The sequence below is a fragment of the Girardinichthys multiradiatus genome, chromosome 3 (assembly GCF_021462225.1).
Source record: "Girardinichthys multiradiatus isolate DD_20200921_A chromosome 3, DD_fGirMul_XY1, whole genome shotgun sequence".
NCBI lineage: Eukaryota > Metazoa > Chordata > Actinopteri > Cyprinodontiformes > Goodeidae > Girardinichthys > Girardinichthys multiradiatus.
The window spans coordinates 31,353,593-31,377,749 of record NC_061796.1 but is presented as its reverse complement, the minus strand read 5'-3'; the positions used below and the strand labels follow the sequence as shown (position 1 = coordinate 31,377,749).

Here is a 24,157-nt window from a genome sequence, read left to right as displayed (position 1 = left end):
ACTTACGACCAGCCAAACTGTTTTACAAAGCTTTTCAATAAAGACTATTAAACCTGTCATCCTGCTCCATATCTGTGCTCACTGTCAGTCTAACTGCTGAACATTATGACACCGACACTCTTGGACTGTTTGACACAGTAGGTAACAGTCTTTAAAAGTTTCTTTTTCTGTCCTATGTCAGTGTCAAACTCATCTACAACAAAATTATTTCTGTTTTGGTTGATTCTCTCAGGTCAGGAGGATTAGGATAGGCTGCTTCCTCTTAGCTGCCCATATCCAGAACTGTTTTTTTCACTGCTGTCCGCCCAGTATTGTTTGAAAATGCCAAAATAATGGTTGTTCCGCAAATAACATTTTACCGTGTGCATTTAATGTGCAACAGCTGTTTTGATGCATTATTTCCTAGTTCCTAGTCAAATATCACCTTTTTTCCATGTTCTTATTCTGTAGTGGGTTCCTGACATTTCTCATCACTGTCCAGGCACCTCTTTCCTATTAGTGGGCACACAAATAGACCTGCAGGAAGACGGGGCCACCGTCCAGAACCTGACAAAGGCCAAACAGCGGCTGATCTTTGCTGAGAGGGGAGAGAAGTTGGCAGGAATATGTGGAGTGTTCTGCCCTTACACAGGTATGGAGCAAATTTCTACCATTCTTCTTGTATAAAATTAACACCAAACTTTTACTTTTTCATCAGTGATTTCCTTCTGAATCATGATGTTGTTCTTTCTCCCGCCCTGAACAGCAAGGATTTAAGAATGTGTTTGATGAGGCCTTACTGGCAGCCCTGGATGCCCCTAAGCCCAAAAGGAAATATTTGCTTCTTTGTAGAAAAATTAAGAATATTTTGATTGTGTTAAAAAGGAATTGTATAGCTAGAACAATAAATTACTATTGGGTAACGGTGAAATGAAAAACCCTGCTTGCTTATGTTAATTGACCGTGGTTTTCAACCCTGGTCCTCAAAGCACACTACCCTGCATGTTTTAAATGCCGTTCTGCTTTAACACACCTGATTCATGGGACTGCGAACAAGCAAAAGCCTTGATAAAATTAAGATTTCTTTAAACCTTAATATGCCAGGGGAAATAATAACTTTGGGCTTAACTGTATGTATTCAGACCCCTTCACTCTGATACTTGTAAAAAAAATCTGGTGCAATCAATTGCCTTTAGAAGTTACTTAATTGGTAAATAGAGTCCACTTGTGTGTAATTACACTCTGTGTGGCAGAAAACTAACGGCACATTCCCCTGAACACACCATCCCAATGGTTACCTGGTTTACAGCCATCATCACATTGCATCAACATGGCCTCTAATGAAAGAAACTGCTGCTAAAAATATTGGACCTTTAAAGAAAAGTTGACTGAATCCTCAAGAACATCATAATGAGAGGTTTAGGTGCAGATTGGGCCTTGCTTTGTCCAAGATTTTATAGCAAACTCTAAGAAAATCTTTTCCCGAAGTGGCACAACATTGCCACTAGTGCAGAGCTTAATCATGCTTGTTGGTGTGCAGGCATCGGTACACATAAGTTTTGGACAACTTTGGGACAAGGACGGCAAAGCAGCCAATTCTGTTTAAGCATTTAAACATTTAGAAAATACCTAAATCCTGCGGGAAATACAAGGATTACAGAAGACTGGTATTGAAACTGTCCAGGGAGGAAAAGAGGAGCACGACCTAGCAGTAGCCAACAACAAATAGTAGCAACTGAGGTACAATTGGATGATCATCTGAGCATTTGGGGAAAAAAGCTACCCAAACTAACCTGACTCTATTGAGAGAAGTAATTACCCCCCAATGTCTTTGGTGGTTGTCCCACCCTTCGGGGCAAGAACTGTCATCAAACATTTGCCATGTCTGAGAACTGTTTCACAAGGCAACAGGATTACAGTGTGGTTTAAAAATCTCAACAGATCTCAACCACAGTAATAAACTTACTTATCAGATCTCCAAAAAGCAACTGGTTGGACAGAAATAAGCAAGCACAAGAAATATGTAGACAAAACTTCCTGACTTTCGGTCAGGATTTACCCCAGACCTTGATATCCACTGTCACAGTGAACTGCAGAGATTATACGAAAAATACAAAGTTTGCATAAATTTGAATCATTTTCTGAATAATGAAGTATCTTGAAGCATCACAATTCAATAGATAAATAAGTTTGTAAAGAAATATTAAATCTCAATATGTCATACAATAAATAAAGGTCAGTCAGTCAGTCATTTTCTACCGCTTATTCCATAGTGGGTCGCGGGGAAGCTGGTGCCTATCTCCAGCAGTCTATGGGCGAGAGGCGGGGTACACCCTGGACAGGTCGCCAGTCCATCGCAATAAATAAATAAAATGATGTTATAAATGCACAATTGAACAACTAAATATATAAATCAATTGAAACTTAAATTATTTTTAGTTAATAGTCCAAATAATTATTTCTGTGTCAATTTCATTGTTTCATGCATGAATTTCGTTTTATGTCAGCCTCGTCCATCAAAGTCACTTAGCAGGACCAACACTGTTATAGAGAAGGTGGCTGGTTTGCAGTTAAACTGGTGTGCAAGTTCACCAATCAGATGTTAGGATCTATTTGAAGAGCCATACAGAGATTGTTATATTATGGACTGTAGCTGTTGCACAGGAAATATGAAATAATTAGATAAACACTGAACTAATAACAAATGATTTTAAGGCATAATTAACTAAACGCTTAAATAATGTATACATGTAAAAAAACATTTTATGTATAAATTGTTTAAACTTTTTTTTCTATATTTATATAGAAAGATATTTTCCAGATATGTCCAGCAGGAGGCAGTATAGCCGTTTCTCGTGTGGTTTGCGGCTGCGCACAAAGTAATTCCACCTCAAACCCGGATGAAACCAACGCCTAACTTGTCGGTAGGAAAACGGTAAGCTGAAGAATAAAAAAATCCTTAAAATCGGATGTTTATTGGTTGTTACAGTCTGGGATGTTTAAATAAACATCTCCCAGGAATATAAAGCATTTAGAGGGACAGAGTTTGTGTATATTAGCGTTGAAGTTACTGTGTTTGTAAAAGTTTCCTGTAGTTAAGCCTTACTCTGTGGTGCTCATTGTAATGTTAATACTCCTCTCACTTTGGATAAGTTATGACCGCTGTTTTTGTAAACTATATTTTTCACATTAGTTTCTGCTCTGTGGTTGTGTTAAATAGGAGATAGTTACTAAAACGGATCTTTTATATCTAACTATTGTATTTTTCAATGGCTGTGAAGCCGAACTCAGTTTTATTTGCTCCAGCTGTTCAATTTTCATGTGTTTTCTATGATTTGATTTCTAAATGTCGCTTGTTTAGGCTTCAGGTTTTAGCTAGTTTCAGATCTCCGTTCACCGAGCTAGGCTCATTTAGCGGAAGTGTTTGCAGGATCCGTTTCTAAATGACACTGAGCTAATAAGCAGTCTTTTTTTTTTTTTTTTTTTACTGTCTCCCTTTTTTTAACATCTTTGGTATGTAACATATGCGGAAGCCGCTCTCTGACATTAGTAGTATTTGTTCCCGCATGCATTAACAGGCCTAGTCAGGCTGATTAGGCTTATTTTCTCACTGTCACTGATGGAGGAAGTATATCCTTTACTTAAGACAGGACAAAATGAAGGACACAGCTGATAAAACACTTGGAAAACTATCACAAGAGCAAGTATTAGAAGTACGGTAGAAATGAGTACACTGATTATGAAAACCTATGTACTTTTTAGGGTTTTATGTTTTTCTTACGATCAATAGACTAAATTTGGGATAACACTGTACTGGTTTTGTGCTGTGTTTTTTTTCCCCAATATGTTATTTTATACCCAATTTAACTTTAGGGACATGGAGAATATTGAGATATTAAAATCCAGCTCCTCATGTGTTCTGGTGAGAAGCCATACAATGTCCTCTTTATAAGATACACCTGGTCAATTTCTTGTTAACACACATGTTGAATAAGGCAATCACATGACAGGAACTCAATCCATTTAGTCATCTAGACATGTTGAAGGTGACTTGCAAAAATTGAGTGTTGTTGGTGCCAGACGGGCTGGTCTAAGTGAATCAGAAACTGCTGATCTCATGGGATTTTCACACAAAACCATCTCCTGGGTTTACAGAAAATAGTCAAAAAAACTGAAAACATGCAAGGAAAAGGCAGTGTTCATGTCAAAGGAGAATGGTCAGACTGGTTCAAGATGACAGTAGGTCAAATAGCCACTTATTTACAACCAAGTATGTATGTAGTATGTAGGGTACCATCACTGAAAGCATAACATGTCAAACCTTGAAGCAGATGGGCTGCAACACCTGAAGACCACATCAGGTACCACTTCTGTCAGCTGAAAAAAGTGTCACAGATTCACACAAAATTGGACAAGACTGGCTTGGAAAAACATTGGTTGGTCCACTGAGTCTCCATTTCAGCTGCAAAATTCATATAGGAGCATAATTTGATTGCGTGGATCCTGCGTTGTATCAACGGTTCAAGTCGGTGGTAATAGTGTACTGGAGTGGGGAATAGTTTCTTAGTACACCATGGTCCCCTTAGTATCATCTGAGCATCACTTAAACTCCACAGAATACCTTACTATTGTTGCGGACCATGTCCATCCCCTTATGACCACAATATACCCATCTTCTTTTAACCACCTAGCCTGATAATGCTCTAGTTTCTAGCCACAGTTCTCCAATGACCTCCACAGTCACCAGATCTCAGTCCAATAGAGCACCTTTGGGATGTTGTGGAATCGGAGATTCACTTCATAGATCTGCAGCCAACAAATCTGCTGTATCTGCATGATGCTGTCATGTCAATATTGAACAAAACCTTGTTGAATCTACGACACACCGAATTAAGACTGCTCTGAAGGCAAAAGGGGTTCCAACTGATACTTGGAAAGTGTACCTCCCCTACTTGTAATTTTCAGCAGGAGTGTAAAAATGTATTATTTTCATGAAATTATTTGACCCTTTTATAAAATTAGTAAAGAACACGGTATGAGAAAAAAAAAAAGATTTTTAATATCTTCATGTTGTTTTGACGATATTGATTGCAATTAACCCACGTGTCCCTTACTATTCGCCATGTTTTCCTTAATCAGAATGAGCTCGCCATTCTTCTTTATAAGCTTTAACAACTTAGTCAGAATTTGAATGCATGGCACCTTAAATATTATATCCAACCAAATACTGCATCCAGCCTGAATTGAATCCTTTGTAATCATGATGTTGCACACATTGACATTGCAATTATGCAGATATAATGTGCAGCTGAAAAATCAGTATTGCAAAGAGTGTTCAAATTGTGTGATTAGTTGTATCTTTATTTAATATGTAACCATATTTCTTTTTAAACTGGTAAATAGTTATATTATTTTAATCAATAGAACAGTATGTGCATTTTTAATCTACATGGGGTCTAAAATCAGTAAAGCACACGTGTAGAGGAGTAAATAAAATATGAGGATTACATAACTAAGGAGATGGCTGTAATTTGTTTTTCTTATTTTGCACTGGCACTCCAAGACACGATCATCACAAACAATTCTGATAAAGTTTAGAAAAGGCTTAATCATTTTTCAAGTCTGGATTAGCACGGTAAAAAAGAAAGAGGAGTATGAAAAAATGTTTGTGTTTCCAGACTTTATTCCCTTATCATTAAAAAGAAAATCAGGCACTTTTCATTGATTTGTGCTCAGATGACGTCTAGGGCTTCACAATATCAGGAAAAATTTGTAATTGCTATACTCTGACTGAAAATTTACCTTAGCAGGAGACTTGAATTGTAATATCCTACAAAATGTTGCATCCAAGCATTATTTTGCAGTTGTGATTCAGTATATTGTGCAGCTCTGATTATGTTGTTTATCCTTAAATTGCATAATAACAACACACTTGTTACACTTGTTGTTACTTGTTGAGTTACTGACTGACTGAGAACCAATAGATAAATGCACATACATTTAAAATCCAAAATGTGGCATTTTTGCTGCGTTTTTAGCTTCTCGTTTAGAGCCCCTTTAAGTCATACATTTAAACCGGTTCTCTTTACTTGGTTTGGTTTACATGCTAAAATGGCTGCACATTAGGAAATCATGCAGTGTGTGATTAATAATTAGCAAACATATGGGCTGCCTATCCAGCTATTTCCATCTTGGTTACAAAGTTTTATTGACCAAGTTGCTTCAGTCTGATTTACTTTCTGAATCACAATATTGAGACATCCATTCACATTGAGTTATTATATTGGAGCTAGTCACTAATAGATTCAAAAACTAGCCTGTTAGTAATAACACTAATTATCTTTTGATTGCTGAAGTAGCGAGACAAATTCAAAATTTAACAAGTAAACTTTAAACTAAAAGAGAAATGTCGAAGGAAAAATGTGTTAAAAGTACTATTTGGGCTGATAAGTGTCTAAGTTGATCACGGTTGTATCAAATGCTCACTGGGAAATTACATCCAACAGTTTTACCTGACGATAATGTGAGGGAAGATTTTGGAAGAGGAGAAAAAGAGGAAGCCCCTTTGGTCTGTCAGTTTCCACACAGAACCGCCACAAACGGGAGAAGAGAGTGAATACTTGTGGGTCAGACGGCTGTTTATGTTTTGGGTTTCTGCTCCGGTTTCCTATAGATTCGTCCCTCTCTCGGCTGAAGGGATTTTCAGCCTCGGCTCCCACAACTGCTCTATCTGTCCCGGCAGGTCACTCTAAAGCTAGAAGGAACCAGATCTGCTGGAATGATTTTGTTGGGCAGAACCTTTTGGTATTCTGGTTCTGTTGTCTCTGTCTTACCCTCTGACTGCCAGAAGCTGCAACTCACTAAAGTTACCGATTGTGGCATTACCAGGCTCCCATCCCCAAGAGACCTCTGCTTGGGACACATTATCCAGCGACAGACTGAACTTCAACACAAACTTCAGAAACAAAGTCTAAGACGTATATTTAAAAAACAAAAAAAAGAGTATACTCACTGAAATTTAGCGATTTAACTACTAATGAATGGGTTCTGGATCTTCTCTAAAGCTTTTTAACTTGCAGAATAAGAATATTCCCTCCATCTAAATAAATAGTTTCTTGATTCTAACACTTCAGGGTCATGAACAGAGCACGCTTTAACAAATTCAGGAGCATCCTGAAAAAAGATTGCTTCAGCTCCCAATGGAGTCCTTTACAAATGTGAGTGAAACGTGTGCAAATAGTTTGATTCCTGAGGGTTCACATCTCTACAAACCCAGCTTGATAAATGTTTTGTACTTGGAGGTCCAGATACTTAAAACTGCTGAAAAAATCTAGAACTGTGTGTCTGGTAAAGGTAAAAATTGTTAAAGGGAGAACCGTAAGCAATTCAAATATAGCTGTAAGTATTCACACCCAAGGATGGTGGCATCACAGGTGTACTGTTTTACAATTAGTTGATTAGTTAGTTATACTCTTACTGTATTTTAATAGTTCTAATTTTTAAATCTTTTTTGAAGAAAATCTCCATTAACAGTTTTATTTCTCAGAGTTTTGTTACAGAAAGATGTCAGAACTGAACGAGACTCGGTAATTTGTACCTATGGTTCTCAAACTGTCATAAGTTGACTTAGGGAAGTGGTACTTGTTCTTAAAAAATATTAACAACCCCGGATTTAAACAGATTGTTGAATGATCCCCAAAATAATCCACTTATTAAGAAGTACTGTCACTTTTCGTGGTTGAGTGTGAATGTAAATGTGTCCACTTGTACTAGCTGTATATGAGGGCATGCATGCCATGATTAGGCTTATAAAGACAGAACTAAGCGCACTTTCTTTGTGTCTGCCTTTCCATTTGTCGTGAAGTTTTTTGCTGATGCTTTCCCCTAATTTTCTTTGTTTCATTGCAGATGCAGACTATAAAATGTGTAGTTGTAGGAGACGGTGCAGTTGGAAAAACCTGCTTACTGATCTCCTACACAACCAACAAGTTCCCCTCAGAATATGTGCCCACAGTAAGACATTTTAACAATGAGTCATCCTGTAAACTTGGATTTAGAACATATTTCCATAACTTAAACTCGTTAACTCCAGGAATGTGATTTCTCAACCCTTTTTTATGTTTTCAAAGGTTTTTGACAATTATGCCGTCACAGTGATGATCGGGGGAGAGCCCTACACGCTGGGCCTCTTTGACACTGCAGGTAAATTATCACTGGAAAGTTCTGTGTTTTTGTACATTTCTGTGACTCAAACCTGAAGAAGACTTCCATGTTGTGTTTGATGCTCTCAGGTCAAGAGGATTACGACAGGCTGCGTCCTCTCAGCTACCCACAGACAGATGTTTTCCTCGTATGCTTCTCTGTTGTCTCCCCATCATCTTTTGAAAACGTCAAAGAGAAGGTCAGTTTTTAAGTATAATCCTACCCTCTTTCTGTCAATTAAACCCGTTATCCAACAGAAGAAATTTAAAGACAATATATTTTTGATGTGAAAAACAAGAAAAAGCTTCGTCCCTTGAGAAATATTTGCTCATTTTGGATTGAAGTGGAACAGTGGCTTGTTTGCACCCATGTTTTATCACCTTTTGCTTTTACTGTAAGTGGGTAGGAACTGAAATGTGGCAGAAATGTGTCATCTGCAGGGTTTTAGCTGCTGTACCATTTCAGGCGGTCATTTTAAGGGGTATTTTTTTTCTCATAGCAAACTAAATGTTACTAATAGATTATCAGCCTGACTCCCAACAGTGAAACCAGTTGCTGTTGTAAACTGGAAACCATCAGTTGGAAAATCTGCTTTAAATTCATAAAGATGTTTTATATTTATGTTCTAAAATGGGCTCATTGCAACTGAAAGAGGTGGAAAGTTGAGGGATTTTGACATGAAGAATGTGTAGGAACTCGGCATTTACCATGTTCTGGCCTTCCAATGTGCTTTTAAAGTATATGTTACAGTCCCACATTGAAAAAACATCTCACTGTCCCATGTACACTTGTGTGGGCGGTGGAATTAAACTCATAATCATAATAATTGCAAAAAAAACACTCTTGCCCACTGATCCACAAGATTAAATCTACTGTAGCCTGTGTTGATGTTGTGTTTTCATAATTAATCTGGTTCATCTGCAGAGTGAAACAGAAACGTTACAGTTTCACTTTGTTTTCTAACTTAGTGCACCGGCTAACAGGCAGCAGGAAGGACAGCTGTGGACAGAGAGCATCTCTTTTATTACAGTTGATATTAAAAGTCTGCACACCCCTGTTAGCTTGCTGGGCTTTTGTTAACAGAGGAAAATAAGATCAAGATAAATAATTTTAGAACATTTTCGACCTTAAGTGTGGACTATAACCATTATAAAAACAACACTAATCTTTTCTGCAGCAAAATAAACAAATTAAAGTGGTTGCATGACTATGCACAACTTCAAACTAATACATTTGTGTAGCACCTGTTGACTTGAATTCTTATGTATCAATGTTATATGCAAAGATTAATCAGCTGAAATAGATGGAAGTTAGCCTTGCCTTACAATCTGGTGTATTTTTTCATTAGTATGCATTATTTTCAATGAATACATCTGACTTAAATGAAAACACTCAGTCTTTTTGGGTACATGTCTACCAGCAGAGCACGTATTGACTTTGCAATATTTGCCCACTTTTCTTTGTGAATTCGCTTAGAATCTGTTTGATTGTGAGGAGATCTCCTGTGCACAACCCTGTTCAGATCATCATTCAGGTTTTGGCACTGCCTGGGCCATTTCAAAAACTGGAATGTGAAAAATGTTTTGAAGATCTAAAATTATCTTATTTTCTTAGACTCTGCATCTATTTTTTGGTAACTCAATAATTTTCTTGTGCTTTAGAGTATATTTTTGTTAGAGCTGCACAATATATCGAATCACAATCGTCATCATAATATCAGTGAGTGCAACTGCTTGAATGCAACATTTGGTATGTCCAAAGCTACCGCACCCTGTTGGCGGTCAGACGCCTTGGAGCTGCACCGGTCCTTGGACCCCGGAAACAGTCACCACTCTAGCTAAAGACTCTTAAAGGAACGACTCTCAAACAGTTTCTAACTTTTAGCTCTTTTAATCTAAATTAAGGCAGAGGAATGATTACAGAGATCAGTGCTGAGGCTCCCGTCTCGGACCGTCGCCGTCTGTTAGAGGATGACGAAGAGCCCTGAAAGAAGGTCACATGTAGTTTTATATCTGGCAATCCAATGCAATGGATGTTCTCTCCCTCAGACACCATAATGGTGACACATAGTCTACTGATGATCATTATCTGTTAGGTTGTGTAGTAGCGGGTGTCCATCCTTAATCTAAGTGTGCTGTAGCTTTCTAATCAACCCAGTTATACCAACTGCTCCACTATCAACCCCAGTGCCCCAGCTTCACGTCATTTATGACAATCCTTGGGCCATTTATCCTTGTACTGTATGTCTATGAGCTTCTTATCCTATTGTAACAAAAGGGAAACATTAGAACTTGTACTTTACTTCACTATAGTATAAATGGGAAAAACAGCTATGAGCATATTAATAAAGGTTATTCCTAACATCCCCCCTGATGAGGTGTCATTTATGATTAGAAAAGGCCTCAGAATCATACATCCATAACAATCCCCCTGTTGAGGTGGGAAGAACCCACCTCACATCAATCAATGTGTCTAGTGCAAATGGACCTAAGCTAGAATATGGGAGGCAGTTCCTTCCGTCCGTCGCATAACTCCGTCCCCCAAACGGAGTGCCATCTCTCCGGTAACTGCCTGCAGCCCTCAGTGTGTGGACCCACTCTGTTTCCTATAGAACAGTCCTATGCTTATGTGTGTCTGAAATTTAAATGATTAAAACATCGCAAATAGAAAATAATGCCCTGTTGAAAAATTTAAAACAACAAAAATAATAAAAAGCTAGAAGCACATATCATAATTTCTCCAACACTTTGGTTTGGTTCCATGGGATCCACATCATCACTTGTCCTTAAATATTCAGCGGACAACATCAGTGTGTGCTCTGGCACCACATCCATTTGATATTCTGGTGATTTCAAACCTCTGGTATCACTGTAACTAATCGCACGATCAATACACCTGAGGATGAGAGCTCGAATAAACGTTTCACAACAGGATACACAACCTGCGATCACCACAACAGTCAATGACGTGAATATACTCACCAGTAGGTTTCCCCATGTTCCAAACCACGTCTCAAACATTTTTGTGAATTGTTCATCGATTCCTGAGTGCGATTTTAATTCAATGGACAGTGATTGCAAGTCATTTAGGGCCTTCGTTAGAGATCCATCAGGTGGTGTAATTTTTGGGAATAAAAGAACAACAAGCCTCTCTAAAAACATCACACAACCCTCATTTTTTCTTTTGTGCTAGGATCCATAGCTATTGTAATTTGACAAGAAATAATTTCAACATCCCGTTTACACAGCCTTCAGCTGTCTCTCCTGTTTTGCCTTGGTGTCATTTATAAGATTAGAATCGGTTCTAACCGGAAGCAGTTTGTATTCTAGCAGACATATCAAATTCAAAAACACATTTTCTGAAAGGTTCCCCCTGACGAAGTAGGCCAATCGGTCAATCGGTGTCAGGGCATCCTGAATGGAGAGGGTAACCAGGGCACAGCTTTCCTTTCCAGTCAATAGCAATCATTATTAATTATTAAAGCAATTATTCCCCATAAATCATTTCTGTTCAGCAGAAGTAAAAGTTCAAGGCCTTGTATCAAGTTAATTTACAATCTAAGTTACAAACATCATCATCTATAAATAAATAACCCAGAAGCACAAGGGAAGTTATCATTTCTATTCATGAAGTTATTCGAATTGATTAAATAGGTGAACAGTCCTTTAACCCTTCATGCAGTTTATTCCACAATTTTCCACATTCACAGAAAAAAGTTTTTTTTTTTACTTTTTTTTTCATTATTCACAGTTTTACTTTAGAAATCCTTCTCCCCTCCGTGATTTTTGTGACCTTATTTCAAATATACCAGGACATACTCCTTCAAGCTTTAACCCAACAAATATAATTTTTATTGTTTAATCTTTACCACGTTCCCTCTGTTGAAGTAACACAGCCCACTCAAAAATTTATGAAACAGGTTCCACATAATTGTATTTTGTTAGTTGAAAGCAAAAAGATGAGTTAATCTTACCTTTTGACGTTATGGTTTCTGGAATAAATTAATTTAGTTTCACAAGCACATTTTTCATGTGTTAGCTGGAAATTAAATGTTAAGTCAAAAGATATCCAATCGAACCTATTTGTAGGTTCTTCCTCAGGTGCTTTCTGATTTCTCTGAGGTTTCCTTCGGAGGACGGCTCTCCCTTCCTGCTATATGATCTGCTTACCTTAGTTTTGCCCTCATCCAGAGTTTGTTTCTCCCGTTAGTTCTTTGGTTAGAGCCTCCTGTGTGTTATGAGACAAAAACTTCACAGCAGATTAGAATCGCTAAAACATGTCAGTTGCTCTCTCTGTGAATCCAGACTAGGTGCACAACCCGACTGAAGAGAAGAGGTGAAAGGTCAGGGTATGGTTCTTCCTGCCAGCAGCTCATGGGGAGTTAAACCCATGAGCTCAGTGGGTGATGATCTGATGTAAAACATCACCAAGGGCAGCGCATCCAGCCACTTCATTTTTGTATCAGCACAAACTTTAGCCAATCGTTTTTTGATTGTGTGATTATCTCTCTCAGCCGACCTGGTGAAAGTGTCAAGCATATCTCTACATCCTTTCACTCTGTTGTCAGAACCCTTAAAATCAATAACAGTTTCCTTTAGGGCTTGTTGGGAACAGGAAATGTTCCAGTACCTGGTTTCAAGAAAATCTTATATGTAGATAATGTAACAGTCATCTTCTCACCTTTAACCAAAAATCATATTTATATTGTAACCCAGTTAGTTGCTTCTTTATTGTCCGTTAACTAGTAGCCATGATATGTACAAACCGTTACTTTCCATAAAAGTTTTTTTGAAATCATCCCCAGAACAAAGTATTTACATCATTTACTATGAAGGTGTCCAGTGTTTTGGACAACCTACTTTTCAAGCACGTTGATAATTTAATTATATCTACCTAAATTAGGCCTTTACGGTCCTTCCCTGTAACCTCTACCCCCAATACTAGAAAAAAGTTATTTGCATATTCTGTACAACCTTAATCATACCATTATTTAGTTATTCATTCCTGTTAAACATGTGATCACAATAACCAGTCATTTTTTCCCAATATATCCATTTCCATTTTCCATCCTATGATGATTATTATTATTATTTCTTTTAGTTTTCTCTGAAGTCTAAAGGTTAGTCAGACAAACATTTGAGACAAACATTGAAACAGAAATTTAGACAAACACTTAAGACACACAACACATGCCGGCTTCAGCCTCCCCTCTTAAGGAAGACTGGGTGGCCAAATCGTTTACCATCAAATTATTCAACCAGAACCTTATGGCAGAATGACAGGTTCTATTTGGTTCTGTTCCCATCCCAAAGAGAATTTAGATCCAATTTCACCTCAAGAAAATTCATAAGAAATTTGAGTTTTCACCCTCTGAACTAAAACCCAGAAAAGTGTTCCAACCTGCGAGCATCTGAACACATATAGGGAACACCAACATTAGAGAAAAAACAAATAAAAAACAAAACTTGGTGCATTCCAAAACGTCCATTAGTTGTCTGAACACAACTATGAATCAAAACCCAAAACAAAAATGAGCTCACAGAAACTAAAACGTACCATTCGATTCATGAACCTTTCACTCATGTGGCCCACATCATTCATCATTCATACCTTGGGCCTTCATTCACTTCCGTCACACTCTTCTCATCCACACGTTTTCAACCCTCAAACACAATCTTTGGATTCCTATTGTTCCTGAACCCCAGAGATCTTATGTCCTAAATAATAATGTGTCAATGGACCCATTTGTCAAGCTGGTCCCAGCCACCTTTTCAGGCCTTCTTCACCTAGGAGAAAAATACATGTTTAGGGTTATCGCTCACATCATCAGGCAATATAGTGGGACGACTCTTCATCAACCTTTCAAGAGAAATCATGAGTATTGTGACGGACAATACCTGAAAATAAACAGTTTGATCATACAGTCATCCCAGTACAACAAATTAACACAAACAAGAAGTCACAAACTTGGGTAGTGAAATCAGCATTTTTCTTTCTTTTGCCATCTTCATTTCACAACACATAAACATATTTGTAAATTGTTATTTCCATTATTATTATTGTATACAAAGAAGACACAAATAAACGACATTGCAGTCTTGCTGTGTACCAGCTTATTAAGGAGTAAAAGAAGGTAAAAAGCAAATCGATTAGTTATAAACAGAATCATTTTGTTCAAAAAAAGGAAAGTATAGCCTACCTTTGTAGCACCTGGTGGTGTGACACAAAAACTATGGATACTTGGCCTCTTGTTACCCTTTTTGCAGCATCAAGTAGTGAAAGTTGAAAAATTAATCTACTTCTGCCTACCTCAATAAACCTATTCATGCATAAATAATGACTCTGACATCTAAACATTATTAGTTAAGTTTTCAGTCCAACTTTCCTTTCATTTTCTTATCCATCCTTCTATTCTTACCTCTGTTATTTGATTTAGCATCACTGCAATGCCCCTCGTTATGCACAGCCCCCTGAGTGCCTTGTTGCTGAAAAGCTCTATATAAATAAATTTGACTTGACATAAATCGGTATGTACAATTCGCCTGGCATTTTATTGCTTTTAATTCCATCAATTAAATCAACTCTATCATTTAATGCAACTACCACTTTTGGTGAAAACCAAGTTTTAATATATGACATTAATTTTAATCTTGTCAGAAGGCAGTGGTAGATTTATTCTGTTCAAGTTATATAAAGTTAACAGCCTTTTTCTTCCTGCTGAGAGTCTTAAATGAGTGAAAGTTTTTCCAAGTTTAATCACTGCAATTAATTGTTGTAAAGTTTTCAACAAATCATCCTTTGGAGTCAGATAAAATCTGAGTCTAAATGGTTGAATTTAAAATCCTAAATTTAAAATTGTTTGAAAGCCTGTTTGTTGCCTTAAAATTGTCACATTATCGTTCTGAGAAGGTTTTCCCTTCCAGCTCGTAAAAGAGTTTTCCACAACTGGTGCTGCCAATCTAGAACACGCTGATGTTATTTATGGCCATGCCACAGAAACTAATCTTCATCCCCTCAAACTTTGAAATACTGCGTATTTAGAAATACTTAATCCAATTTAATTCACAATATGGCCTGAGAAATACTGATCAGTTATTTTTATGTTTTACACCAAGAATTAGGAAAATGAGACGTTTTACATTTCAGTTTAAAGCTTCATCAGCTTGAATACTTTGCCTCACTTACTTAGCTATATCACTGCTATTCATATTTACTTTATTGTAAAACATCTTTTTCTTGCTTTCAGTAAGAATAAAGGTTCACTTATTCTGGACTTAATCCTCACAGAGATGTGCACAGGAATTCTGTATGTGTATGTTGTCTTATTTTGTGTCTTGTGATGTGTGTCATGCAGTTGCTATGCTGGTGGTTGTGATTTTGGTTGTGTGTGACTATGTGGTTGTGAGAGTCAACGCCAGTGACTGTCCACTGTCGCTACATGCTCATCCAGGAGGAGTGAATGCTGCAAGTCACTGACTGGATGCAATCTGCTGGGTTTCCTTAGATAGAAAAACTTTTTATCCAATATGAATAAATAACTAACTCAAACTGCACTGTTCAATTGTTAGGATTAATTGGAATGTATGAACCTGACTGTTGTGAAGTGCCTTGAGACAACATGTGTTGTGAATTGGCGCTATACAGGTCCTTCTCAAAATATTAGCATATTGTGATAAAGTTCATTATTTTCCATAATGTAATGATGAAAATTTAACATTCATATATTTTAGATTTATTGCACACTAACTGAAATATTTCAGGTCTTTTATTGTCTTAATACGGATGATTTTGGCATACAGCTCATGAAAACCCAAAATTCCTATCTCACAAAATTAGCATATCATTAAAAGGGTCTCTAAACGAGCTATGAACCTAATCATCTGAATCAACGAGTTAACTCTAAACACCTGCAAAAGATTCCTGAGGCCTTTAAAACTCCCAGCCTGGTTCATCACTCAAAACTTCAATTATGGGTAAGACTGCCGACCTGACTGCTGTCCAGAAGGCCACTATTGACACCCTCAAGCAAGAGGGTAAGACACAGAAAGAAATTTCTGAACGAATAGGCTGTTCCCAGAGTGCTGTATCAAGGCACCTCAGTGGGAAGTCTGTGGGAAGGAAAAAGTGTGGCAGAAAACGCTGCACAACGAGAAGAGGTGACCGGACCCTGAGGAAGATTGTGGAGAAGGGCCGATTCCAGACCTTGGGGGACCTGCGGAAGCAGTGGACTGAGTCTGGAGTAGAAACATCCAGAGCCACCGTGCACAGGCGTGTGCAGGAAATGGGCTACAGATGCTGCATTCCCCAGGTCAAGCCACTTTTGAACCAGAAACAGCGGCAGAAGCGCCTGACCTGGGCTACAGAGAAGCAGCACTGGACTGTTGCTCAGTGGTCCAAAGTACTTTTTTCGGATGAAAGCAAATTCTGCATGTCATTCAGAAATCAAGGTGCCAGAGTCTGGAGGAAGACTGGGGAGAAGGAAATGCCAAAATGCCAGAAGTCCAGTGTCAAGTACCCACAGTCAGTGATGGTCTGGGGTGCCGTGTCAGCTGCTGGTGTTGGTCCACTGTGTTTTATCAAGGGCAGGGTCAATGCAGCTAGCTATCAGGAGATTTTGGAGCACTTCATGTTTCTATCTGCTGAAAAGCTTTATGGAGATGAAGATTTCATTTTTCAGCACGACCTGGCACCTGCTCACAGTGCCAAAACCACTGGTAAATGGTTTACTGACCATGGTATCACTGTGCTCAATTGGCCTGCCAACTCTCCTGACCTGAACCCCATAGAGAATCTGTGGGATATTGTGAAGAGAACGTTGAGAGACTCAAGACCCAACACTCTGGATGAGCTAAAGGCCGCTATCGAAGCATCCTGGGCCTCCATAAGACCTCAGCAGTGCCACAGGCTGATTGCCTCCATGCCACGCCGCATTGAAGCAGTCATTTCTGCAAAAGGATTCCCGACCAAGTATTGAGTGCATAACTGTACATGATTATTTGAAGGTTGACGTTTTTTGTATTAAAAACACTTTTCTTTTATTGGTCGGATGAAATATGCTAATTTTGTGAGATAGGAATTTTGGGTTTTCATGAGCTGTATGCCAAAATCATCCGTATTAAGACAATAAAAGACCTGAAATATTTCAGTTAGTGTGCAATGAATCTAAAATATATGAATGTTAAATTTTTATCATGACATTATGGAAAATAATGAACTTTATCACAATATGCTAATATTTTGAGAAGGACCTGTAAAAATAAACTGAATTGAATTGAAAGAGTGTGTGTTTGTGTGCGTGTGTATTCTTGAGAATGTTGTGGGTATTCCTGTGTGATTTTCTTTCTCATATTTGTTTAATTCGTTTTCCAGAACATCTTCTGTTCTGCAAGGACCCTGTCAAAAATTAGATGGTACATTTCAAGGGGTGACCCTTGAAATAATCAGTTGTCAGTGCTGCCAATTATACTTTTTATTTCTTTCCATACATAATATATGCCATGATAGGATAAAATAAAGTCAAAATCAGGTCAAAGGACATTGGGTCTGCTCTACAAATGTTTCTGTTTGGCCCTGATAAAGCTGCTCCCTCGTAATCATCTGGTTCCATAACAATGTTTGTGGTATTCATCAGCAAGATTATAACGGCTCTGAATGTTCTATTCTAATCTAGCTTCATTTAGATCTATCTTTATATTTTTTAATGCAGTAAGTCCTTATTATATTTAAGAATGGTGTCACTAGTTTGTATTAGTTCCTATTCTTCTAATTTGTGCTAATTTCATTAGTTCTAGTGCTTATTTTAATCTCTTTCCATACCTTGATTGGTCTCTTCTTATGTGTAGTGTAGGCATCAAAAAGGATCAGACTATTGTGTTCATTTAATTGTGAATGTAAGTATTAAATCTGAACCATTGATACCATTTTTTAAAAATCTGGTTCAATTACATTTAACTGTAACTGAGTCCTGTGGAAAAAACTCACTCATCCATTTAGAAGGCTTAATGAATTTGATGAACACAAAAATGAAGGACATGTTATGTCTTATAATCTTAGTTTGTTTTACCCAGTTTTATAAACACACTGTACAGTTTCCTTTTCAATCACACTTTGTATTTGTTTCAAGTAACTAAAGTTTGTTTTATTTAGGTAAAGTTTTCTCCATTTAGTCCAGTCCAGTACTTCTGTTAAGGTGCATTTCATCTTGTGTTAAATTTTAGTCTAATTTGATCATTCTGACTGGAAAAAGTCAAACCATCTATTAAAATCATGTTTTGAGGGAAGAGATTTCACCCTTTCTGGTGTTATCATAAAGAACTTACCTAATATTATGCTACTGTTGGATCAGACCTGCTCTTGTAGCCTCTAATTATTATTGTGATACCTTATTTAATAAATAACACTGAGTGTCAGATAGTTTAAATGTTTTTACCTTTCAAGCAGGCGGTCCATGTTTGACTGTTTCTCCAGACCTAAAAACTCAAAATTCCAATTAGTTTCATATCAGAAAACAATTTAAATTAAATGTATCCTGCCACATATACCCTAATTTTTACATAACATGAAACAGACATTCATTTCACAAAAACAGACAGACAAAATGGACGAACATTGGCCACATAAAGATTGATTACCCTGTAAATACAGCATTTTTAAAATGGAACCACTTTGTGTTACTTAATGGTTAAAATTATTTCTTACCCTTTTCTGGTGAGTCGACAATTATTTCCGGGACCCAAACAAGGTTCATCAAACTGTTGTTTTAACTTGTTAAAGCATCTTTGTGGTTGAAACTTGCTAATATATTTCTCCTCCCTGTCTCCAAGCATTGCTCCTACAGAACAAGCACGGAGCTCATTTTCTAGTGACGTCTCAGTCAATCTCTCCCTCACACACACTTTCACACACTCTGGCCAACCAGGCAGCACAGCACCGTTTCCTGGTCCAAATGAGAGCTTATTTTGTTATCTCTCAGACACCAAAGTTTATTCACAATAGAGTTTATTCAGTGAGCTAGGGTCTGTTAGCTTGGCATGTAGCAGTCAAGGTCGTCAGTCTAATGTGTCCCCCGTCACTTCCGTCTGCTCACTGTTATGACTCACACACATCCACATTGGCCAATTGATGTTACACTTTTATCTTCATACAGCTGTTTATTCACAAAGGAGTCAGCGGCTTTTAAATTTTTCTTATGGAAAGATTAGAGAGCTATCGAAACTCAAGACTCCCTCTCGGTGGTGGCTTTCGTGCTCTTTATGAGAGCAAACGGGAACCATAGAAACCTAAACTGAGGATGCGCATTTATCTGTGCGTGTTTTACTCACAAGGAAGTAAGCGGCTTTTAGGACTTTTAAGAAGTCCAAGGAGCTATCGAAACCTAATACTTCCCCCTTGGCGGCGCTTTCGAATTCTGTTAAGCGGAACTCAGGACCCGTTCAAACCTTAGCCAAGTATTGCGTGCCTCATTCAGGAAGCTTTTATGTTGTGTGCGAGGGAAACCGATCTTCCCCTGCATACAACAAAGGAACTCAAAACCTACTTCCTTAGATTTTAGCTGTCTTTTAGAAGAGTGTACAGTTCTTCCCGGGCTGTCACCGTTAAAATTGCATTGCCTATTAACACGTCTTATCACTTATTAATGCGTACGCAACAATTATTCTGAACCATTTCTCTGCCTCCAAGAATTACAAAAACAGCTCACTCAGGACTAACAACACAGCCAGAGTGTTTTCACAGGAAAAACACTGGAGATTTTTAATAGGAAATCTCCCTACCTTTTGGGTTTGCGGCCGCTTCTGTAATGTGTTGTCCTTCCGTGGCAACCCTATGCTATCCAAAAGTGGTTTCCGCTTCCGGGGCGCGGGCGGGAACACCAATTTGTCCAAAGCTACCGCACCCTGTTGGCGGTCAGACCCCTTGGAGCTCCACCGGTCCATGGACCCCGGAAACAGTCACCACTCTATCTAAAGACTCTTAAAGGAACGACTCTCAACCAGTTTCTAACGTTTAACTCTTTTTAATCTAAATTAAGGCAGAGGAATGATTACAGAGATCAGTGCTGAGGCTCCCGTCTCGGACCGTCGCCGTCTGTTAGAGGATGACGAAGAGCCCTGAAAGAAGGTCACATGTAGTTTTATATCTGGCAATCCAATACAATGGATGTGCTCTCCCTCAATGATTATCAGTAGACTATGTGTCACCATTGTGGTGTCTATCTGTTAGATTGTGTAGTAGCGGGTGTCCATCCTTAATCTAAGTGTGCTGTAGCTTTCTAATCAACCCAGTTATACCAACTGCTCCACTATCAACCCCAGTGCCCCAGCTTCAGGTCATTTATGACAATCCTTGGGCCATTTATCCTTGTACTATATGTCTATGAGCTTCTTATCCTATTGTAACAAAAGGGAAACATTAGAACTTATACTTTACTTCACTATAGTATAGATGGGAAAAACAGATATGAGCATATTAATAAAGGTTATTCCTAACAGGTAGAATATTGTATTTCAAGTGTCAGCAATTCACATACACAAATTGATGATACATTATATTTGGCTATTTGGATTGACTATGAGTGCCCTAAATGTCCACATGTGCTGCATGTCTATCATTGCTATGATCTTAGAGGCTAATAACCATGGCAAAACCCCCTATCTGTCTTTGAACTATACGATTGCTTTTAAAACACTTACAAATGGCATCATTATCAAATAATTACCTTAAACAACCATTTGTTTGTAGCACTATTTGCTAATGGTATAATGATTGCTTTCACTTTCACCTATTCTTTTGGATTAGGTTCACAAGTCTATAATTCTCACAAAACAGTACAAATTTGATAAGATCCTATTGTTTTCAATTAAATATGGTATATAATATTTAAGTTTTAGTTAATAAATTGGGAATTATCACCATAGTTGGTAGAACATTTTCCCTAATTCTGCAATGAATTCATGATTATTAGTATTTCCTGACAATTTTTGATAATTGTTTATTTCACTGTTCAAGTAGTGATAATAATAATAATAAAAAAAATCCAATCTAATTGTCTTTGTTTCTGTTTGTTCCCAGTGGGTTCCCGAGATTTCTCACCACTGTCCAAGCACACCTTTCCTGTTAGTGGGAACGCAAGTAGACCTCCGGGAAGACAGCAACACAGTTGATAAGCTGACTAAGAACAAACAGCGCCCCCTGTTCCCTGAGAGCGGGGAGAAGCTGGCACGAGAGCTCAGAGCTGTCAAATATGTCGAGTGCTCTGCACTCACACAGGTACGGAGTCCAGTCTTCCTCCACGTAATTCAACAAGTACCAACATATATCAATCATATCTTGTTTCACTTTATTTTTTGTGCTCTCTCTTGTAAAATAGCGAGGACTGAAGAACGTGTTTGATGAAGCCATACTGGCAGCTCTGGAACCACCTGAGATCAAAACTAAGAGGAAATGTGTTCTCCTATAAAGAAATGCCAACAATGAGAGGTGTTGGAGGTGTAAGAAATCACAGGCAAATTTCAACGGAAACGTCCATGGTTATTTGGGAGGAAGAAAATAAGGACAAACCAAAGAGTGTGGGAAGAACAGTGCCATAGAGATTTTTTCTGACACGTGTTCACTGATTGTACCTTCTGAACCAACTTTTTAAGAGGCCTCCAACATGCCATATTTGTCCTTTTACTGAAAGCTTTTAGAAACTACTGTATTCAGGTGCCCTTGCTCCCCTTTTCCCTTACTGCTAACTGTAATGGTTCAATGCTGTATTTTATTTGTTAATGGAAATATTCATTTATAAAGTCCCCATTGTTCTCATTGTGCTTTACGAAAGCAGGATAGAGACTGAAGCAACATGTTAAGACTTAAATGTTAAGTGGTACTCTTGGAAGTTTTCTTTTCTGCCCTCACTGGATTAGCTAATGCAAATCCAAAGGTTTTATCGTCAATCCAAACAAATCTATCATGTTTCTTTCCCTCACGGCTAAGTGCATTCTCAAATTTTTGTTTTCTTTATCTTGTTTTCTCTGTATGAGTTGTTCGGGGAAATCTTTTAGCCTTTTTGATTTTAAATTTATTTAGTTTCCTGATTATATTTTTAATGGTTAGATGACCAACAGCAAATGATTTGAATAAAAAAAAATAAATAAAATGTGATATTTTTGATAAAACTTGATATAAGATGATAAATCTTTTTAGAAATTTTCAGGGTGTAAGCGATCAGAGAATATTTTTAATAAAATTGTTTATTATCTAAAGTAAATGTTCTGTTTTATGTGTTAAGAAATAATTAATACAAATACAGAGCCTTGTTAAAGTAGCCTATTGAATTTTTCACCTTTTGTCCCATTATGGCCTCAAACATCAATGTATTTTATTTAGGATTTTATGCGGTAGACCAACACAAAATAGTGCATTATTGTGAAGGGGAAGAAAAAAGATGCGTGATTTCCAAAACAATTTAAATAATTAGAGACCTGTGGCATGCGACTATCCAACCTCACCTGAGTGGACACTTTGTAGGGATGCCTTTTGGTGCAATCATAGCTGCAAGTCTTTTGAGGTGTCTCCCCACCAGTTTTGCTCACCTACACATATTTTTGCTCATTTTTTGCAAAATACCTCAGGCTCAGCCAGTTTTTTAAAGTCTTACCAGATATTGTCAATTGGATTTTATGCCTGGACTTTTGACAGTGCCATTCTAACATACGAATATGCTCTTTACAACACGGTTGTAGCTCTGGCTAAATGTTAATGGTTGGTGCCTTAAAGTGTTTTGCAGCCTCTGTTGGGTTTTCTTTCAGCATCTTGCTGAAGAAAAACATCCCCACAGCATGATGCTGCCACCACCATGTGTCACTTGTGTCTGGAGTCGACGTGTCCGGCTTGAACTTCAGTCATATTCACCTCATCCAGATACCTGCCATGGTCAAACACAATTAAACAGATGTATCTAAAGTAGCCGGTAAGTGGATATCAAGATGTGCTGTACAAGATTGACTGCAATAACATTGAAAGTTAATTTGTAGGACATCATCAAGGTAAAAAGACATTAAGAAAAGAGTGTATAACTATAGCTATAAAAAAAAACATTCTCCAACATGCTTCCTTCTTTCAGTGGTGCTGTTTTTAGCAAACATGTTAGTTCAGCATTTGTTAGATCTGCTCTTCAGTTGTAATGGAGAACTGTAGTTTTCTGTCGACGCAGGTTGAATGGCACTGGCATCGCTGGAGGTTTAAGACAGAAAAGTCTCACTGTTGCACAAAACAAGGTTCAGTCTAATTCAACCGGTCTAATGAAACCCTAAACAAATCCTAAAGATCTAAAATGAAACCCATAAAGGGAGATTTACTAATCTAAGCAAAATCACTGCTTACCAATCAATGAGCTCCAACCCTATGTTGCCGGTTTTCATAACAGTCGACAGAGTGATTTTAAACAAGGGAAGGATAAAATTTTGCAGAGTCAATCTTTAAGCCGTCGACTTTGTTTTTAACTTTGCGTGAGGAAAAAGGAATATGAGGCAGTTCAAAACAGAGCAGTGTTTGCATTTAAACCTAGAAATGCTTGAACATTGAGCTCTGTGAATGACTGAACTAATACAGGTCCTTCTCAAAATATTAGCATATTGTGATAAAGTTCATTATTTTCCATAATGTAATGATGAAAATTTAACATTCATATATATTATGCTATTCCATCCGGTTCGCGTTTAGTTGGACCATCATTTATTTTTCAACAAGACAATGACCCCAAACACACCTCCAGGCTGTGTAAGGGCTATTTGACCAAGAAGGAGAGTGATGGGGTGCTGCGCCAGATGACCTGGCCTCCACAGTCACCGGACCTGAACCCAATCGAGATGGTTTGGGGTGAGCTGGACCCCAGAGTGAAGGCAAAAGGGCCAACAAGTGCTAAGCATCTCTGGGAACTCCTTCAAGACTGTTGGAAAACCATTTCAGGTGACTACCTCTTGAAGCTCATCAACAG

The 24,157-nt window shown here is 37.9% G+C and overlaps 1 protein-coding gene across 1 annotated transcript; it reads left to right on the top strand.

The window, feature by feature from the left end:
- The first annotated feature begins 2,779 nt into the window (after positions 1 to 2,779).
- On the top strand, positions 2,780 to 22,424 carry LOC124865607 (cell division control protein 42 homolog). Its single transcript, XM_047360843.1, has 6 exons — positions 2,780 to 2,914; positions 7,888 to 7,992; positions 8,109 to 8,181; positions 8,271 to 8,380; positions 21,250 to 21,447; positions 21,548 to 22,424. Exons 2-6 carry the CDS (start codon positions 7,888 to 7,890, stop codon positions 21,635 to 21,637), a joined length of 576 nt encoding a protein of 191 aa, XP_047216799.1. The 5' UTR covers positions 2,780 to 2,914; the 3' UTR covers positions 21,638 to 22,424.
- The last annotated feature ends 1,733 nt before the right edge of the window (positions 22,425 to 24,157 follow it).

What these genes read in the sequence shown, in the direction of transcription:
- LOC124865607 (XM_047360843.1), top strand. Translation starts at nt 7,888, where the DNA reads ATGCAGACTATAAAATGTGTAGTTGTAGGAGACGGTGCAGTTGGAAAA. An exon ending in GGGCCTCTTTGACACTGCAG is followed by an intron (nt 8,182 to 8,270) that starts GTAAATTATCAC and finishes TGATGCTCTCAG; the next exon opens with GTCAAGAGGATTACGACAGG. An exon ending in TTGAAAACGTCAAAGAGAAG is followed by an intron (nt 8,381 to 21,249) that starts GTCAGTTTTTAA and finishes GTTTGTTCCCAG; the next exon opens with TGGGTTCCCGAGATTTCTCA.